General features: G+C 51.6%; 4 protein-coding genes across 7 annotated transcripts in view; 1 reads left to right on the top strand and 3 right to left on the bottom strand.

Moving 5' to 3' along the window:
- The window catches only part of DIXDC1 (DIX domain containing 1), a 32,911-nt gene extending 30,688 nt beyond the window's left edge, over window positions 1-2,223 (bottom strand). For 2 of the 3 annotated variants that reach the window (XM_085209324.1, XM_085209323.1), the window contains exons 1-2: window positions 2,168-2,223; window positions 1,594-1,758 (exon numbers count right to left, since the gene is read on the bottom strand). In XM_085209324.1, the coding sequence (XP_085065450.1) occupies window positions 1,594-1,758; window positions 2,168-2,200 (198 nt within the window). In that variant the 5' untranslated portion in view covers window positions 2,201-2,223. Of the gene's footprint in view, window positions 1-1,496; window positions 1,759-2,167 lie in introns of those variants that run through there. The other variant, XM_019622869.3, reaches the window with a different exon arrangement.
- A 93-nt stretch (window positions 2,224-2,316) lies between these two features.
- Window positions 2,317-9,222, bottom strand: C26H11orf52 (chromosome 26 C11orf52 homolog). 2 transcript variants are annotated; one of them, XM_085209344.1, is made up of 4 exons: window positions 9,082-9,222; window positions 5,489-5,529; window positions 4,657-4,703; window positions 2,317-4,340 (listed from the first exon to the last, which is right to left on the bottom strand). In XM_085209344.1, exons 1-4 carry the CDS (start codon window positions 9,111-9,113, stop codon window positions 4,104-4,106), a joined length of 357 nt encoding a protein of 118 aa, XP_085065470.1. In that variant the 5' UTR covers window positions 9,114-9,222; the 3' UTR covers window positions 2,317-4,103. The 2 variants fall into 2 exon arrangements, with proteins under 2 accessions (XP_085065470.1, XP_085065471.1); XM_085209345.1 differs by lacking the exon at window positions 5,489-5,529 and having other exon boundaries at window positions 9,082-9,203.
- Window positions 9,223-10,892: 1,670 nt separating this feature from the next.
- HSPB2 (heat shock protein family B (small) member 2) lies at window positions 10,893-13,438 on the bottom strand. The gene is made up of 2 exons (XM_010723775.3): window positions 13,250-13,438; window positions 10,893-12,270 (listed from the first exon to the last, which is right to left on the bottom strand). Exons 1-2 carry the CDS (start codon window positions 13,341-13,343, stop codon window positions 11,822-11,824), a joined length of 543 nt encoding a protein of 180 aa, XP_010722077.1. The 5' UTR covers window positions 13,344-13,438; the 3' UTR covers window positions 10,893-11,821.
- A 1,445-nt stretch (window positions 13,439-14,883) lies between these two features.
- Window positions 14,884-18,421, top strand: CRYAB (crystallin alpha B). Its single transcript, XM_003212760.5, has 3 exons — window positions 14,884-15,324; window positions 16,863-16,985; window positions 18,092-18,421. The coding sequence occupies exons 1-3, from the start codon at window positions 15,127-15,129 to the stop codon at window positions 18,293-18,295; spliced, it is 525 nt and encodes a 174-aa protein (XP_003212808.1). The 5' UTR covers window positions 14,884-15,126; the 3' UTR covers window positions 18,296-18,421.
- Window positions 18,422-18,874: the final 453 nt, after the last annotated feature.

The following is an 18,874-nucleotide window of genomic DNA, read 5'->3' on the forward strand; positions in this document are numbered from 1 at the left end:
CTGAAACAGAACTGCCTCTCTTTGACAACAGGAATATCAGAGAATAGAAACTAGGCCATTTCTGATGGATAGACTGAGTGGCAGAGTATGCTGGGCCATTCTTCAGTTTATTGTGGTAACACAAATGCATTTGGGTACATGTGTGTGCTGAAAATAAGTTTTAAAAATTAAATTCCCTTTTTGCATTTCACTCTTAAATATCAAGCCTCTTGTAGCAGGGATCATATTTTTCTTTCAGTTTTATAGCATTGTAAAAGATTCCTTTAAATGTTTTATTTGCAGTAAGAAAAAAAAAAGGTCCTCTCAGCTAAAAATAATTCGTTGTAATTCTTACTTTCAAGAAAGACTTTTAAAATTCCTGAAAAACAATTCCAAAATGAAGCGAATGGGGGGCGGCGATGCAAAAAGGATCTTGGCTCTATGGCTCCTTTGGCTCTATGGCTGACCTACAGAACAAACACGCCGTGCAGGTTTGGTTGGCAGCATTGCCCTCTCCTGGCCGCTCTCAGCATAACCGTCGTGCTGAATCCTGAGCAAGATGCGGGACAAAGCATCTTGGAAGACATCAAGCTGAGCGGTGCAGCTGATATAACAGAAAGAAGGGATGCCATCGAGAGGGACTTTGACAAACTTTAAAGGTGGGCCCATGTAGACCTAACGATATTCAACAAGGCCAAGTACGAAGTGCTGCACCTGAGTTGGGGCAATCCCAGATATGCATACAGACTGGAAGAAGAACTCCTTCAAAGTAGCCCTGTGCAGAAGGACCTGAGGGTCCTGGCAGATGAAAAACTTAACATGAGTGAGCAAGTGTCTGTTTGCAGCCCGGAAGGCCGATAGTATTCTGGGCTGCATTAAAAGAGGGATGGCCAGCAGGGCAAAGTGATGGTTGTTTCACTCTGCCTTGTACGGCTCCATTTGGAGTACTGCCCTTAAAACAGGAGTGATGTAGAGCTTTTGGAAAGGGCACACGGCACGAGGGTGCTCAGAGGGCTGGAGCACCTCCCCTACAATGACAGGCTGAGGGAGCATGGCTTATTCAGTCTGGAAAAGAGAAAGCTGTGGAGAGGCCTCATTGGATAGGCCTTCCAGTATGTAAAGAGAGATTATAAACAGGAGGGAAAATGACTTTTTTCATGGGTAGACAGTGATAGGACAAGAGGGAATGGTTTTAAACAAAAGGAGGGAGATTTAGATTAGATATCAGAAGAAGTTTTTCACACTGAGGCAGTGAGGCGCTGGCATAGGCTGCCCAGAGAACTGTGGGTGCACCATGGAGACATTCAAAGCCAGGTTGAATGAGGCCCTGGTCAGTCAGAGCTGGTTCTTGATGTCAGCAACCCTGCCCATGGTGGAGAAGCTGGGAGTAGATGATCTTTGAGGACCTTTCCAACCCAAGCCATCCTGCGATTCAGTGATTCTATGATTCAGAAGCACAGTCACAGGGTGCCCCTCCCAACCTCCCCACAAAGCTCCCACAGAGCAGTCACACTCACAGATGCCGCAGCAGGCTGTGGTGGGGGATAGAGCCCCGCGCCCAGCCGCGTTCCCATGCCAGGTGCCACAGCTCCGCTCAGCGCAGCAGTAACGCACCAGCAGCACAGCACGCCTTCTGTCCTCAGTCCTGAGGGGGAGAAGCACGAAGGGCAGGAACGGACTCAGCAGTGCGGTGCCTGGATGCACCCTTCTGTACCATCCTACAGAAGGCAGCAATTCCCCTCTATGGTGGGTGTATCCAGGGCAGAAAGTTGTTGCCTTCTGTAGAAAAAAATACATTTAAGTTTTAACATCCGTGGACTTGGAGGAAGTTACACATCTTTTGTTTTCTTCCCCACGTAAAGCGAGGATGGTGGACAGGATTCCTTCAGAACATGTTACACAAGATTCTCGATGACATCGGCTCATAGCACCCATGGGATCCAACTATCTCCCCCCTCCTGAAGGAGGAATCCAAATCAGCGCTGCCAATGCAGCAGTGGGAATTGCTAATTTAAAACAGAACGGCGGACAGGTGCCAGGCGCTGACAGGCCGGGCAGCCGGAGCGCGGGGAAACAGGGGAATCCCAGAGGGCAGGATGGGGCCCCGGGGCTGCGGAGCCCCGGGGAGGGGGTTCTCAGAGAGAACGGGGCTCCGCGTCGGATCCCAGCCCGCTCCCTGCCGCCCTACCTGCGCCCGGCCCGCGCGCGTCGCCGCTGCCATGGGGACGGGCGGGGGCGGGGCGGCCGCCTGGGGGCGGGAAGCGAGAGGGGGCGGGAAGGCGTGAAGCGCGTCCTTCCGTCAGTGAGGGAGGGGAAAGAAAGTGCGAGTCGATCAGCTCGAATCAAAAATCTTATCTTTAATGTCCAAGGAGCATTCGATATATCAACACAGGCTGCTGGAGTCTGTTAATCAAGTGCAAAAACAAGGCTTTTAGGAAAAAACTTCAGAACGTGTGACTTTGGCTTCTGATCAGTTCGGGGCCTGGCAATCAAGCCGAATCGCTACCGCCGATCTAAACGCAGGGCCACCTTCAGGACACGGCATACCTCAGCAGGCTGCCCGCTGAAGGGCGCCCAGTGGGCACGGCAGGATGGGCTGCGGTCAGACACGGGGACCTCAGAGATCTTTTCCAACCTAAATGACTATGCCTTACACTGCAGGCCTTCCAGTAGCCCAGCTGGGCTCAGCTCAATAGCGTGGGTGAAAATAAAATATCCTGTTCAGGTAGAAAAATAGACTGTTCCCATTCATTATTTAAAAAAGCCTTTTTGCAAACTTTAGTCTGGCCTTATAATAGCTCTGATGATGTCTGCTGGACAGCACAAGCAAAAAGACCTGCTCAGGTAGAAAGGTTGTAGTACTGGTCCTCACAGCACTCCTGTCTTAGCACACAGTACCCGTACCAGCTTTATTCTTTGTTACAAGGAGGAACTCCCTCATGGTTTTCCTTTTGCATTTAGATGAGCCATAATATGCAAAACACTGCACATTTATAAAAGGTACCAGATGTCCATTTTTCAACACTGGCAATAAACAGGTTGCTCCAGGACCCGCGTTTGGCCATGCAGACCATTACTTAGGAACACAATGTGCCAACTACTGACTCAGGGCCTGAGGACACTGCTTGGGAGCCCTCTCAGCTCCCAACACAACTGTCAGATGCAGTCCTGTGGTAGAAGATTGTGGACGGTTGCTGTCCTGCACTGCTAACACTATTTTAAACCCATAAGCAAATTCTCCAAAGCGTCTTCAGGAGTTTTAGCAGAAGACACCACATGGCATGTACTCTATGTTGCAGGGTTTTATAACTAAGGCTGACAACACAAAATAAAAAATTAATGGAGAAGAAGTGCAAAGCTCTCTTTAAAATTGTCCAGGATTCATTCACAGTGTCTCAGGCATGCAAACAGCTACTGCAGCTCAAGGACTGGGTAACTACCCTAAATATAGGCAGTGGCTTTAAGTGGCTGCCTTTCAGATAAGCTGCAGGTTTTCTTTATTTTCAGAGAAAAGAGCTCATTGCTCACTTCTGTGCATGTTGGGATAAGAATGTCAATTGGTACCACCTTCAATGGAAGGAACTGTTCTGTATCCCTTTGTTAATTCTGCATTTCTGGCCTTGGTCTCAGTGTGCTGTGCATGGTGGGAAAATACTGCTTTTTGAGAAAAGGAGATGCACGATGTGCATGACTGCAGTGTGCAGCAGCTGGTACCAGAGGAAGACCTTAGTCTTCCTTAGAAGTTACTGTAGAAGTAACTTCCTTAGGCAGTTACTGCTAGAACTTCCATGCAATTTCCTCCCACTATCAACCACATTCTGTTCTTAATATCAGCATAAAATCCCATGGCAACATCTTCCTTGCCCCAGAACAGAATCTTGTATGCTTCACTCCACACAGAGCTGTGCAGAGCCAAGGGGAACAGGTTGGTTTTTGACCAGCAGAACCAGAGGTGACTACTCCTCACGTGAGAGTAAATGTGTGTGTTCTCGTGCAGGTGGAAGATGCGGCCGCTCTGCTCTGTAGGCAGGCTTGCTGTGTTCATAAGGTTAGCCTGAGCCTGCAGCATCTTTATATCTGTGGAATCCTTTAGCTGCTGAAGGAGGCAGGGGCTACCAAGCTTTTTAAACCAAGGTCCCATTCTTGCTGTCGTATTTCAGTCTGGGCCGGGGGAAGTTGAGGGTGGCATACTCTGTGGCATTCTGCATTTGCAAGTTCTTCACCTCTTCTGCAGAGCGCTCCCGCACCTTGGTGAACACCTGGATGTCTGCATAATGAATGCTGTCATCCTGCTTTGTGTTCTTGGGTTTATTCACGGTAGCATAGACTGGAAACTCCGTGACATTTTCATACGCTGGAGCCTTTGGGAAAAAAAGAGCTCGGAGTCAGCTGACCTGCATGCCCTACATGCCCCTGTACCACCCAGCCCACTGACACCTCAGGCTCAGAGACAGGCATCGTCCTACTGCATTTTTTACAGTTCGTTGAGAAAAACTAGGCCCGTATCACTGTGCAGCAATGCATGTCGCTCCCACAGCCCTCCCAGCCTACACTGGATGAGATGTCACAGCTCTGAATGAAGAGTCCATGTCCATCTGACTCATCTAGGCTAGGAAGCGGTGGTCAACTCTGTTCTGCCAACATCCAGTCAGAAAACAACCCCATGAAGCTGTTTACCTTCCTGCCAGGCTGGTGCTGTTGGCTCTCATGTCTCACACTGGTTCCTGAAAAAGAGACACCAGCGGATCAGGTTAACATAACTGTTTATTGTTCCAGTTTTGAGTTCCAAAAAGCAGCATCTGGCACACGGGCTCTCTCCTCTGGACACAAATCAGATTTCCACCACATCTGACATCCTCAGCCCTCATGCTGTCTCTGAGGCCCATCTCTGAGAAGAAAGCCTGGGCTTGTTTCTTTGGAAAAAATAAGGTTTCCTGGGATGACGACATGCTGTGGACCACAATGTTCTTGGCAGAACCTAGAAGGATGTACACAGCACAGACAGTCTCCTTGTCAGGCCTCTGGAGAAGTCAGATCCAGTTTTAACTTTGTTATTTCTTCTGCTGCCTGCAAACATATTTTGCCCAGCATGGTCCAAAGGCCACAGGACACAAGGCCATTAGTTCCTCCCTGCTTTATTCTAGGCACTGATGTCAGATGAATGTTTGCGGCCCTTATGGGAGTTTGATTCAGTTCCTGCTGTGCTGCACGACAGGGTACTTAGACACTTTTAGGTGCACAACTCAGATATTTCAGAGATACCAGTGAAGCCCCTTCCCATCCTCTTGCCAAGTCCCATGGCATATCACTGCCCCTGCTTTAAGTTTCAATGAAATTTTGCCTTTTGCCTCTATCAGACTTCTCTTGAGAAAGGTCAAATATGGAAGAGTCTGGGAGAGGACCTCAGCTAAGGGATTCATCTGCAGCCAGCACTGATGAATGCCAGCTATCCAGGGGCTGATTTACTCCCACTGTTCTTGCACTCTAGAGCACCTTCACAAATCCTTACCTTGCTTTTCCTTCTTCCTTTTAAAAAGCGAAGGACAGTTCCTGGAATCGAAGAGAGATGTCAGCCTCGAGAAGCTTCACCATCTGCTTTCATCACATGTAAACTCAGAAGCACATCCCAAGGTTCTGCATTTGTGCAGGGAAATCCAAGAGCCCTTCCTCCCTTCTCCCCAATCCAACTACCCCTGTTTGGGTGTCTGGGACTGCCAGGTTCCACTCAGAGCTTTGTGAGCATCTGTGCAGGCTCCAGCCCTGCTGAGGGAATGAGGCACCTTCTGAATGTGAGTGAATTTTGCAGGGAAAAGGTCCAGGGGTCCCTCTTCTATGATTCCTCTACTACGTGCTACAGACACCCCCAAGGCTCCTTGCCTTTCAGCCCTGTCTGGCAGTCCTATTATGCACAGGTATCAGTGTGAAGGAGAACATATTTCACTGCAACTATGTTTCCACAGCTGGATGATCAAAGTTACAGGATACTGAGCCATGATCTTCATTAGCATGAAACATTTCTCTTAGAACAAGACGCTCTGATAGCCCATGCTTTGGCTTCCTTGCCCACCGAGCAGCTATGCACAGCCAACATGCTAATTTAATCTTTCAGACTGTTTTTCCTGATCGCAGTTTTCCACTTAAACACAACCAAACCAAACAAGTCACACACTTTATGTAAGCTAAGCCAAACACAAATCTTGTCCGTACCTGTGTGACCAGAGAGAGAAAAGCCAAACACAACCATGTCCCAGCCATGGCACAAATAGGAGCCAAATTCATTCTGGATGCAACAGCAGAGCCAAACTCCCACAGTCTGGTACTGGCTGGGCAGCATGGCCAGAGCAGAGACATGTCACATTCCAGGCCAGATGCATGAGACAAATGTTATCTTTGCAGCATGAAGCAAATGTTATCCTTGCAGAATGCTTGTATGGCTGGAAGGGAGCAGGTGCCAGCCCTGGTGCAGCTGCTCCTGTACACACACATGCACTTAACAAAACTTGCAGCGCAGCTGAATGTGAGCAGCCAGCTCTGAAGGGGGCTGGAGAGCTCCAAGGTCCAAAGCGTGTCCTGCATTTGCTTGACAGATCTGCCACAGGTAGGAGCAAAGAGGTGCCTGAGGCACAGTTTTAGAGGTAGTTTTGGGAGCAACAGAGCAGGGCTGATCGTGTGGTAATGGCTTTGGCATTCTAATGGCAAAAGGAGAAAAGGAATGACAAAGAACCAGGAGACCTTCAAAACAGCTGGTAATTATTAACCAGGAGCTGGGAAAGCAAGGGTAGCTCTGGGGAATGCAAAGGCTGTACAAAAGGATCCAGCTCTGCTTCTTACAGCTTTGTCCTGGTGTGGTTCCCACCTGTAGATCCCCCACCACTGTTGCTAAGAGCCCACAGGGTCTCCAGGACCCTCCCTGCCTGGCTTTGTGCTGGAGCTCTTTGCATCTTTGCAGTCAGGCTGTGGGCTGCAATTAAAACAGCACCATGCGAAGTAAGTTCAGCAGGGTCCAAAGTCTCTTTGCTGGGAGGCACGTTCCAGCCCCAACTTTCCCAACTGCCTTCGCTTGTTTTGGTTGTCTTTCTTTGTGGAGTGAGCATTAGCAGCCAGCGTGCAGTCTGTTCTGAGACTGTCTGCGGGCTAATCACAGCCAGGCAGGAGACAGCATCTCTCTGCCTCAGATCTGCAGTAATTAGAATGGATGTGGCAAGGGAAACAAGCAAGGCAAACCTCTCCCCTCTTCTTCTCAAAACCAGGTCAGACGTGCTGTAACTAACTAACTGACAGCCTGCTGGATACATGCTGTATTCTGCATGACAACATGTATCCCTGCTCCTGCACCGCTGCTTCTCCTTTCTCCATGTCATTACCAACCTAATTTCTGCTTCATGCTGGGACCCAAATTCTGGCATCCTTTGCTGCCCATGCACACTGAAGTGAGAATCCTGCCCAGGGCTGAACTTGTAGAGACATCCAGAACCCAGGGCATGCTTTCTTTCACTGACAGCTTCTGTTCTGAAGAAGTTTGCTGAAATGGATTTTCTTAAGACTTCAGGAACTTCCTCCCTTCCATACAAAAGGCAGGTACCTACCTCTCCTTTTGTAAGTCTCAGCTTTAGTTAGGAAGCCCTGTTCTTTGCTGATGCTAAGTAAGTACCCAGAAATAAAAGCATTACTGGTGCCCAGAAATACCTGAATTAAGATTAAGCAGCATCTTTTTTCCCTCTGTCACCAAGGCAAAGCCATGAATCACGCAGACCTCTGCAGTGGGGCTTCAGTGCACCACAGTCTGCTCTTGGTCATGGTGCTCTGTGAGTGTCCTACAAGCCATATTACCTACAGCACAGACTCATTTACCTTCCACTCTCCTTACTTGTCTGTTCACCGCCTGTGCAGTGTAGGGAAGCCTGCAAGCCTGAGGCCCTTCCTCAGCCAGGTGCTCTCCTGTGCAGGACACAGTGAGAAGCTCCTGGGAGAGCTCCGCTTTGGTCCCTATATGGGGCACGAGTTAGCATGAGAGTCCCACAGGGGTGCTGGAGCAAAAGGCTCTTGGGCCAGAGCTTAGTCCTCTACTGTCAGAGGGGAGCAGGGAGACGGTGGTGACACCACCAGCAGAAACACCACCCCAGCTTCTAACTCTCCATTTGGGAAAAACACCCAGAACGACACAGCAGTCCTGGTCCTGCAGCCTTGGGACAGCAGAAGTTGGCACGGACCCTGAGGAGGCAGTTGCAGCCAGGCTGCCACCACACTGCTCCCCAGGCAGAGCAGAGAACTGCTCTCCTGCTGAGCCCTGACTGGGCAGCTGACCATCCAGCCTGGGTTTAGGCTTTCTTTAGGAGGCAGAAGTGTTCATGCATGGCCTTAATGCAATGTATTGCTCAGACCTGGGGGTGCCACAGGATGTGTGCTGATGGTGCTTTTTGAGCTCCAAGGGGCCTGTGTAGGCTCTTGTTCACTGCAGCCATGAAGAGAGCGCCTTGGGCACCTTGTTTAACCCCTGCAATAGGGCAGAGGAAGTGGAAGACAAGGTGATGTCGAGAATCAGCTTCCCCCCTTCCATCTGCAATTTCTATTCCTGAATCACAGACTCTGGGTGTAGAGACCCCCTCTTCGGCTCCAGCCACTAGGTGATGCTGTGCCTCTTAATTATTAAAAAGCTCCGATGATTTTCTATTACTTGAGCAAATGCAGTGTTGGAGAGAAAGTTCCCTGTGCTTCACCTGATACCCACAGCTCTCCCTGCGCTCTCAGCACTCCGTGTTCCCACCCAGCACCACCCCATGCGCTGGGCCGGCAAAGCGTGAGATCGGGGGCTGAGCCGCCCCTCCTCCTGGGAGCCTGACAGCATCTGAACGGCGCGGCCCGGGCAGAGGGGCGGGGGGGGCCGCTGCCCTTCGGGCAGTGCCACAGTCTGGAGGTTTTACCTCCGCTGAGGCTCTTGTACGGATTTCAACTCGATCCTCGCAGAACCCAGCTATAGCACCGACGAGGCGAGCCCCCGGCCCGCCCCGCCCCGGGCAGGTGCGAGGAGCAGCCCCGCTGCAGCCCCGCTGAGCGCTGCCCGAGTTTGGCTCCGGCCGCCATCCCCCGCCCCGCCGTACTCACCACGGGCGCCCGCAGCTGCAGCGGTTGCCCATGCCGCTCCTTCCTCCATGAAGCCGGAGCGTTCTCTGCACGGGCACGGCTTGTATTTCCTGGTTCCCCGCTCGGCCCCTGGCTATTCCAAGGGAGTGTCTGAAGGATCAGATTTCTCGCCGCCGCGCCGGGCCCGTGTGTGCCATCTACCGGGGGGCTGCCGCCGGCTGCCCGGGGCTGGGAGGGACAGCTGCCGTCCCCCGGGGCCAAGCCTAGGGCAGGAATTCTGCCTTCCGCTGTCCCACTCCTAGCATGCCGGCAGGGAAGGGGTGCAGGAGGGATTCAGGTGTTCCTGCACAAGAGGAGCTCTAAAGCGGGAGCTCTGGGAGAACAGCTGTCAGTTCTGTTCGTGCGTATCAAGTGCGATGTCTGGAAAATGTATGGCATCACCTGGGGAAGGGAGTGGATCTCCTGCGAGGGAAGCAGTGGCCCAGCAGAAGTGGGAGTAGGTTTATAGAACACATCTAGTTATTGAGGTTATACTTAATGTCAAAGGATACTGTATTGATTTTGCCCTGGAACAGAAACTGTGTCCTACAGCCTCAATTTGGCAGTTCTGTGCAGATCTGAACACTCCAAGGGATGTGCTGACAGCTGGGGAAAGCTCCATTCTCCCTTCCGGTGGGCTAAGGGGTGGCAGCCCTGCTCCCGGTTGCCCAGCATCGCTTGTCTGCCTGAGCACAGAGCAAAGCCTAGGGCTTTCCAGCAGCGGCAGGAGGAGGAGAGTTCTACCATGCCTCAGCCGAGGGCACAGCTGCTCTCCTGGGGGAGCTGCACTTCAAGCTGCACAGTCTTGAGCTGAATCTGCTGCCTTGTGCAACTGGGCTCCCGAGAGCCCTGCAGCCCGGGCCTGACCGATGTGGGCAGGTGGGCTTCAGCCCTGCTCCCAGCAGGACTAGTTCTTGGGCTGCTGCACGGGCCTGGTGCTCTCAGGAGTCTGAGTACTCTTGGAAAACTGCAGACTCTGTGTCTCAGGATTTGTCCACAGACGCTGTTGATTCAGTAAGCCACTGTTTTGATCTCTGGGATAACTACGTTGCTTTGTGGAGAGGAAAAACAAAGAGGCTGGGAGCCTTTTCCCATCAGCCCCAAATGCAAACGCTGGAGCTGCTGCTTTGAGCTCCACTGGAGAAACAGAAAGGCATTGAAAACATTGGCAGAGCCGGGGAGCCCTTGGCTGCCGCACCGCATTCCCCTGCAGCCCGTCGCCACGACGGGAGCCGCCCGGTTCCAGCACCGAGCAGCGAGCGTCGGGCGCAGCCCCGAGCGGCACCAGGCAGTGCCAGTTCCCCCCTCCCCCCCGGCAGCTGCCCTCAGCATGTCTGAGTGACAGCCTGCGAGCCTGGCACAGCGCGAGCCTGCGAGTGCCCAGCGGTGAGGAATGAACTTGCTGGAGAGAGCGGACGGGGCTCGTAAGAGAGGGACGAGAACTGTGTAATGGTTGTATTGCTGTGCGTTTGCACTGCAATGTCGCAGACTGGGAGTGTGCTGCAATAGGTACGGGTGCAAGGCAAGCTGGCATTACCGCAGAGAGAACTCTGAACTGCTGTAGGCACTTTTCTCTTAGGATCCGTGCCCTGTATAGACCCAGCCCAGGCCCCGTGACTGCTGCAGGGGCTCAGATGGATGCTGTGAGTCGGACGGGGTGTGTGCTGGGGGCTGCACACAGTGGGGCAGTCCGCTCCTGAAGGACCAGTCAGTTCTTGCCCTTACAAGCAGGTGACTGGAAGTCATTAATGCGGGATTATCTCTGAAATTATTACTAATAACCTAGACAAACCTGTTGTAAAGGTGATTTTTATTTTGGCATCACCTGAATTATTCACTGTCCCTCTTTCCTCACAGAGAGGAGTGCAGAAGACTGCAGCCACATTTTGACAGGAAGAGGCTTGTCCATGGGGACCTCAGTGCTTTTATCTCTCCTTAGGAGGGCTGCACTGAGCTATGCCAGGGCCCCCATATTTGGCCGGTGACACAGCATTCTGGCTGCTTTAATTGGCACCGACAAGGATTGTGCCTGACGCCTGCTGAGCCCTGGGGCTGGCTGGGCAGCAGCTGCCGCTGACAGCAGCACACCCGATCCCCAGCCCCATGTCACAGGGCTGTGAAGACGTTTCTCGTGTAGCCGGTAGCATCACCATGTCTGCTAAAGGGGCAAAACTCTCATTTATGGGACTTTTGTCCATACGAGTTCAGCATGAACTCTCCACTGCTCTGCTCCTTGCATTCCAAGCCGCTAAGGCATCAGCCATCCTTCCTGCTGCACAGTGATGTGGGCAGGAGCAGTGTGAGTCCAAGGCAAATGAGTGAAGCTTGGAGGCAGATTTATTCCTCTTTCCATTTGAGAGCTGTGGGTACTTAACAGCATTGCATCTCCACAAAGGCCAGCACCAGCAAGGTGCTGGGATTGCATGGGCGGGTGCAGAGCCTCAGAGCATTGGGTGAGAGCGGCCCTTGCAGTGTGGGGTGAGAGAAGAGCATGGTGCAGGAGAAAAACTTGCAGTAGAGTCCCTTCCATAAACACTTTAGTCCCCCTCTTTTTTCACTTCCAAGCCCCTTCTTCTGATCATCAGCCTTAAGAAGCAGAAGTCTGGCAAAGGCACATCTGCGTCCCTTCTAAACACTGATGGTGAGAAACAGGGGCCTGGCACAGTGACTCCCTTTTCTACCTCCCCCCTCCCCTCCCTGCTCAAGCCCAGCTTTGGGGCCTTTAGGACTCTTCCTTCCCTTTTCCTTCCTCAGACTGTTCTTCCTGCCCCACTGTCTGCTCCTGGATTATCTTCACTTCGATGATCCTGGCCTTCACCTCCTTTCCTGTTCGGGGAGCCACAATGTTCAGAATGCCATCGTGGGACAGGGTGGCTCTCATCAGCAAGGGGTCGACGTCTAGCGGGAGGATGTAGGTCCTGGTGAACTCTCGGGAGATGAAGCCATGGCGGTCAGCCCTCTGGGGGTGCTGCCCCACCACCTCCAGCAGGTTGTCCACAGTGCGCACTGTCAGCTCGTCAGGCAGGAAGTGGCAGACATCCAGGAACACCTCGTACTTGTGGTCATTAAGGCTGACCTCCGAGGTGCCTCGATCCAGCTGCTTGTTGATCCGAGGCCTGATGTAGTAGCCGTGGTACAGGGCAGGTGCTAAAATCTCACATGGGGACACACCTAGAAATGAGATCCAGTGGGAAGTGGGAGATTTCCCAGGGAAAGGGATGGAGAAGCGGGGAGGCTGGGTCCTGAAACACGTTGATATTGCTGCTGCATTGATTCTACAATGGGGACAGAGGCTCTGCCATTTCCTACTCTTGCACCTCCAGATTGCACACTCAGTGCCAAATGCTCGTCTGCCATAAGCTGAGGGCTGACATCCAGCTAGGACATCTGCTGGGTGGACTGGTGGGTGCATTGGGTGCTCAGCAACGCAAAGCCCACGGCTGGGGCTGGGCATGGAAAATGCTGATGGTGAAGACACTGCCCTGAAGAACTAAAGGCCTTTTGTTTGCCATTGTCCAGAGGGCTTTCCTTGTATCTTTTTGCCTTTTCATGCTGCTGTGCCGATGCTGAATGGTTCTGCTGCTGCCCACATTCCTTCCTCTCTGCCAACCGTTGCTGGGCTTTGTGTTTAACACCCCAGCTCAGCTTTTCTCACTGTTCCCCCCCCCCCCCCCCCCCCCGCCAGCAGTAGTTTTCTAAACTCCCCCCCTCCCCCCCCCCCACCCCGCCCCCTCCTGCTGTGGGCAAGGTGGGACTGCTGCTGGCACGCCTCTCCTGTGAGCAGGGTGCAACCTCTCCTGGCAATGGAGAAGAGCACTGGGACACGTCCTGCACAGTCACAGCCTCTGTGGGGTGTGGTGAGGTGGGGGGCATGAAGGGGCAGCGCTTTGCTCCCTGCTGCAGAGCATGTGCATGAACAACAGACTGCTGGGGGCACAGGAGAGGGACAGGGGAGCCAGCACTGAGCATGGAAGCAGGAGGTGGACCTAAAGAGAGAGCCCCTGGCTGTGCCTAGGCTATCTCCTCCTGGTTTTGCCTGGGTTCCCATGCTTGGGCTTCCTTGGCTCCTGAAGCTCTTCTCCAGAGGGACTCTGCCAGCCTCCTGCACCAGAAGACAGAGAGCTGCCGGGGGTCCCATCTCCCTGCTTACCTTCTCCAAAGTTCTGGTCATAGATCTTGCTGGGGTTGGCAAACTCGTACTCTGAGCTCATGGGGTAGGCGTGGGGCACAGTCCGCGTGGCCATGGAGAGCTGAGGAAGGGGCCTGTCCAAGCGGTCGCTGCCTCTGAGAGCGAAGGCTGCAGATTGCAAGGTTTTAGTTGGGTGAATTCCACAGGGAGGAGTGTATGATAAAAAGACGGACCAAAATAGCCTCGCACACAGGCCCCAGGCCGCCTCCCCAGGGTGACGAGGGAAGCTCCTCATGGCATTCCTATAGAGCTGCAGGCTCTGCCTGCTGGCAGGGTGCAATCCTGTACTCCCTGATTCCCCGCCTTGGGCAGGGGACAAGAGACAGGAACTGAGCCCCCAACTGCCACTCCCAACCCAGCAGAAGACAGGACAATGCCTAATGGTGGCTGGTGCTTGGTCAGGTTGTGTGCAGTCACGCAAAGCCATCGCTGTGAGCTTAGCCCTCAAAACAGCCCCACAGAAAGGGATTTGTTTTCCCCAGAAGCTGAGTCTTTTGTTCCTGGGTGTGGTAAGGTGCTGCAGACTGCTAAGTGGCACGCACTAAGCAGACCCTGATGCTGACACTCCAGAACTGTGAGCCAGTTGTCTAGGTTGTGCCTTGGCCAGGGCTTCAGTGCTGTGCAGTGGGATCAGAGGAATGCCTGTGCAGGAGGTCATGCATTAAGCAGGGTCTGAAGCTGGTCTAGATCCACTTTTATTGAACTGGGAGTTAGTACCCAGTTAAGATCCTTATACTATGAAACCAAAGATTTCCATGTCTCTGCGGTGCGAGAGAGCAGGTGCACTACTGCTGACATAATATGGAACTGGACAAAGTATGGCTGGGGCTTCTGCAGAGGGTGAATTCTACTCCCTAATCTTGCAGGCAAGTGAACAGGAAGAGGGTCAGGCCCTTTTGCAGGGGACTGGTGGTGCTAGCAATGAGATTGATGTGCCCTTGAGCCATAAGGCTATATGTAAGTTGCAGATACTCAGAGCTCTTGTCCTTTAAAGACAGCTTCTGGGCTGAACCCAGCCTCATGATCTGAACTGACTGCTGCAGTGCAAAACAGAACAAGGGAGTTTGCATCCCAAAGAAAGCAAGCAGCAGTGCAGCTCTGCAGGGCTGCTGTTTGCCTGCTTTATCTCTGCTTGCAGAGTGCTGGGCTCTTCTGCCCTCTCCCGCAAAGTGGTTTCTCTAGTGGGCAAAGGGCAAGAGGTGTCAGCTGATGCCCTGTGGAAACCATCCTTAGTGTGCACAGACTAGTAGGTGCTTAGGTAGGGTGCTTACTAGTCTGTAGAGCTTCACACCAGAGTACCTCAGCACAGACCTTTTGGGGTCCATGTTGCCCTCCAGCTATGGCCTGGGGCTTCCTTCACTTTAAGGGAAGGCAGAGCCCCTCCTAGGCGCGTGGGTGCAGTGGGGAGCTGCAGCCATGGTGCTGTCACAGGGAACAACAGCCCCTTGTCCTTTTTCATGTGAGCCAAAGATAGGAGCTGCATTGATCCTGCTGGCATCCAAAGCAGCTGGGAATATCCGCCAAGCCTGCTTGGGACTCAGTAGATAAACAGCATGTGGGGCGCGGGGCGGGCAGCCGGGCAGCTTGGCTTCTTGCTGCCCCATTAGTCTCCTTGTCTTCTTCTCCCCTTCCCCCCCCCTCCTTAGCAATCTGTTCAAACCCCCAGACGCTCCTGGGCTGAAGGGACCAGTCCCGGACTGGGACAATAAAATCCCTGACACCACTATTCGGGAGGCCTCGGGGGGAGAGGCCCCGCCAGCCGCGTGGGTATAAAGCTGCCCCCTGTGCTGGGCACAGCTCTGCAGCAGTCGTTTGCTTGGCTCCTCCGTTGCGCTCCGATGGATATCACCATTCACAACCCCCTGATCCGCAGACCTCTGTTTTCTTGGTTGACACCGAGCCGTATCTTTGACCAGATATTTGGAGAGCACCTGCAGGAGTCAGAGCTGCTCCCTACTTCCCCCAGCCTCAGCCCCTTCCTGATGAGATCCCCCTTCTTTCGGATGCCCAGTTGGCTGGAGACGGGACTCTCGGAGGTAATCTGCCCTGCTTACTGCTCTTTGTTACCGCTGGGTGCACATCCTGATGGGTCTGGAGCTGGGAACTCAGGAGAGCTGGGACGCTGCTTGTGGGTTGTTAATAGGAAAAGCCTAGGGAAAAGAGTGCTGAGTTTTTGCCTCTGCTCCTCTGTGTTAGGTAAGGACCTCTGCACGCTCTGCTAATCACTTGTAACTGAGAGCAAGTATTGCCACAGCCATGGGCACAGAGACAAACTGAGCTGTGTGTGTGCTGCGAATGACTGCAGAACTGGCAGGAGAAAGGAGAAAGCCTGATTTCTCTGTCTGCCCTGAAAATTTTTCCATTCTGCTTCCTCCTGAGAAGCAGAGGAGCAGTGGGACCCCCATGCCAGGCAGCATGGGAGCCTCCAGCTGCTGAGTAGAGAGGCCAAAGCTAAAGCATCTCTGGCAGACAGAGCAGTGTTTTCAGAGAGATATGGGACAGGAGGGCCTTTAAATGGCCACCTGCTTGCTTCAGGGGCTAAGGCACACAGCTCAAATGACCTTGTTCAGTGTGCAGGTCAGCTGTCTATGATAACTTATAGAGCTACTCAAAGCCAGCAGAGTGAGAGGGAAGTATTTTCTTAATCTTTGCTTAATGTTTCCCTTGGTTTAGTCACCTGGGTTTGGTCATCTGCTGAAGCAGCCATAATAAGCACCACAGGTAACAGCGTCAACATCTGACTTTCTCATTGGAGAAATCTTCACAAATAATCTAGCAGAAGGAGCAGGAAGCCTTCCAGGTAAAACTGAGGAAACCAGTTAGCTAGAACTGGCATGGAAGCTGCCTCCATGTCCCAGAACAGAGGAGCCTCATGTGTTCCCTGACCGTGACCACAGCAGCAAGGCAGAGAGAGCCAGCTTGCACTGCTGAGTTCCACTGACTTATCCAAGACAGGCAGAAAATGCAAATTCAACCTCAGGAGCCAGCAAAAAGCAGCATTTGCTGGAGATGACAAAGTGCAAAATGGAAGGGAAGGAGGCAAGATGAGCAGCAGGTGACTCAGAGTTTCAGCAGTAGCCTTGCTGCTCAGATAAGAGAGGTGACCTAGTTGTGCTGCTTAGTTGACACACGCTATTTTTGTTTTTAAGGAGTGACGATGCAGGGAAAAGACTGCAAGTGACACACATGAGCTGTAGTCAGCTGCACACTCAGTTTCTTTTTCCAGAAAGACTTAGCAAAATTCAGTTGCAGAGACTGGAAATCTCCAGACACCTCAGAAGAAGTTTGGTAGGAGTCAGTTTTAACAAATTCAGATTGAGAAAATCTCTTCCTTATTCCCCAGAAAATGTTTATCATATGTTTATCCTGAGAGAAAGCATCATGCTTTATGTGCTGTAGTGGTGGGCATGAATGGAACAGGCTAACAAGAGACAATCTGAGCCAGATAAAAATCCCAGGACTGAATGCAGATCAGACAGGGCATGTGGAGAGCCCAGCATGAGCGTGACCTGCTGCATGCTGAGAGCCTGATGAAGCTGAAACCTTTGCCTGAAGTTGTCTCCTTGTTTTACAGATGCGACTGGAGAAGGACAAATTTTCTGTAAATCTTGATGTGAAGCATTTCTCCCCTGAGGAGCTAAAAGTGAAGGTGCTCGGGGACATGATAGAAATTCATGGGAAACACGAGGAGCGGCAGGTACTTCTTCTTTAATTGTGTCACTGTTAGCCAGTGTGTGCTTCCTCATCTATGGTTAAACAAGAAGGCTGCAGAATAATCCTCTTTTTTTCCTTCTGAAACACTTCCAGTGTTTTTGATCAACCAATCCTAATGGACGTTGCTTTGTGCAAACCCCCATCTGATTCCAGACTGGGCAGCAGCAGAGTGGAGATTTAGTGCTGGTGTTGCATGACCTGTGAACTGAACTGGAAAATCAACTTTGAAGTGAGCATTTCTGGGCCTCCCTCTTTCTGGGAAGAAGACAGGAATGCAGAGAGGCATTCAATAAGTTAACAGTGAGCTGTAATAATTAAACCACATAATGAATCTATGCATTGCCCTGTTCTATTAGCAAGAGGCTATCTGTTCCTGAGAAAATACCCATTTACCAGATTGTAGGCCTTAAAGGTTGTGCTCTGCTGTCAGTCGTCCCGCTGCTTGCTGGCTCAGTGGCAAATGGTCAAAGAGAGGTCAAAAGCCACGTTTAAGGCTGTACATAACAGGGATTGCCCATCCCCCTCTACTTGCAAGAAGGAAACAAATCCTAGAGATAAAATAGCTGTATCAGTGTACCCATCAGCTCCAAAAGCTTCTGGGAGAATAGATCTGTCAGTCAAAAAATATAGCAGTACTCATAGATGCTGGAAGCTCGTAATTCTGAAATAGCTTCTGCAAGGTTTTTTTGGCTAGAGCTGAGAAGAGCTCAATGGGGAGATGTGTATTCTGAGGGCCTAGAGACCCTCAGGAGGAGGGGCTGCTGGCTCTGGAGGTAGCTGTATGTCCTACATCTTAGCCATGGCAGCACAGCACTGTGAAACAAAGCTGGCAGGCACAAAAGCTGGAGGAGAAAGCCTTGTCCTGCAAAGGGTGCCTGCACCACCTGCAGGGGCAGGGCATTCTCTCGCTTCAGCCGTTCTCAGATCTTTAAGGGAGATCTCATAATAAAAACTCTTCTAACTTTCTGAAAAGTTTTCCTTTGGGAGCTGAAGCTTTCTGAACTCAAACTTTATGCTAAAAGCCCATGGTTTAGGTGGAACTGAGGGAAAACTTCTAATCAGCGCTGTTCCTTCTCTTCTTCTTTTAAGGATGAGCATGGCTTTATTGCCAGGGAGTTCAGCAGGAAATACAGGATCCCAGCTGACGTGGATCCCCTGACCATAACCTCATCGCTCTCTCTGGATGGTGTCCTGACGGTGAGTGCACCGAGAAAACAAAGCGACGTCCCTGAGCGAAGTATTCCTATCACCCGTGAAGAGAAGCCTGCCATTGCAGGATCCCAGAGGAAGTAGGCTGCTATATAATGTCATGCCAGGGCCATTCAAGAGCACTTCTCATTGGATGCCACCTGTACTCAATGGCCACTCTTATTTATTTATGCTGAGTAAGTTTACTAACAAATAAAACATGAATAAGCAGTCTGTAGTTTTTGGTTTGGAGCACTTGAGACAAGGGAAGTGTTGGCTCAAGAAAGCCATGTAAGTTTGCTGTGTAGGGAAACATATCTGGCATCATTCTTCTTACAGCTTGCGTGGCAGGTGTGTCCAGGAGAGCTTGTCTCTGTGTTCAAAAACACTTCATGTGTAACTTCATTTACTCTAATGTTTTGCAAACAACTAACTGCATGAGCCTTTCCTTTCAGTGTTTCCTGAGGATTTCTGGGTGTTTCACAAGCAATAGAAAAGTTTCTCCAGTGGAGATTAGGCTGCTATGACAACTTCATGACAATCGAAACCCATTCAAAGTCTGGGTGTCAGATAAAAACTGAATGGGGAACAACTGTATCTTGTGTTTCTAGAATGATCCATGCTACACAAAAGCATTCAAGTGTTGCAATCACTTGGGAGCAGTTGCAGATGACAACTGCATAG

Source organism: Meleagris gallopavo, chromosome 26 (assembly GCF_905368555.1).
Source record: "Meleagris gallopavo chromosome 26, MGAL_WU_HG_1.1, whole genome shotgun sequence".
NCBI lineage: Eukaryota > Metazoa > Chordata > Aves > Galliformes > Phasianidae > Meleagris > Meleagris gallopavo.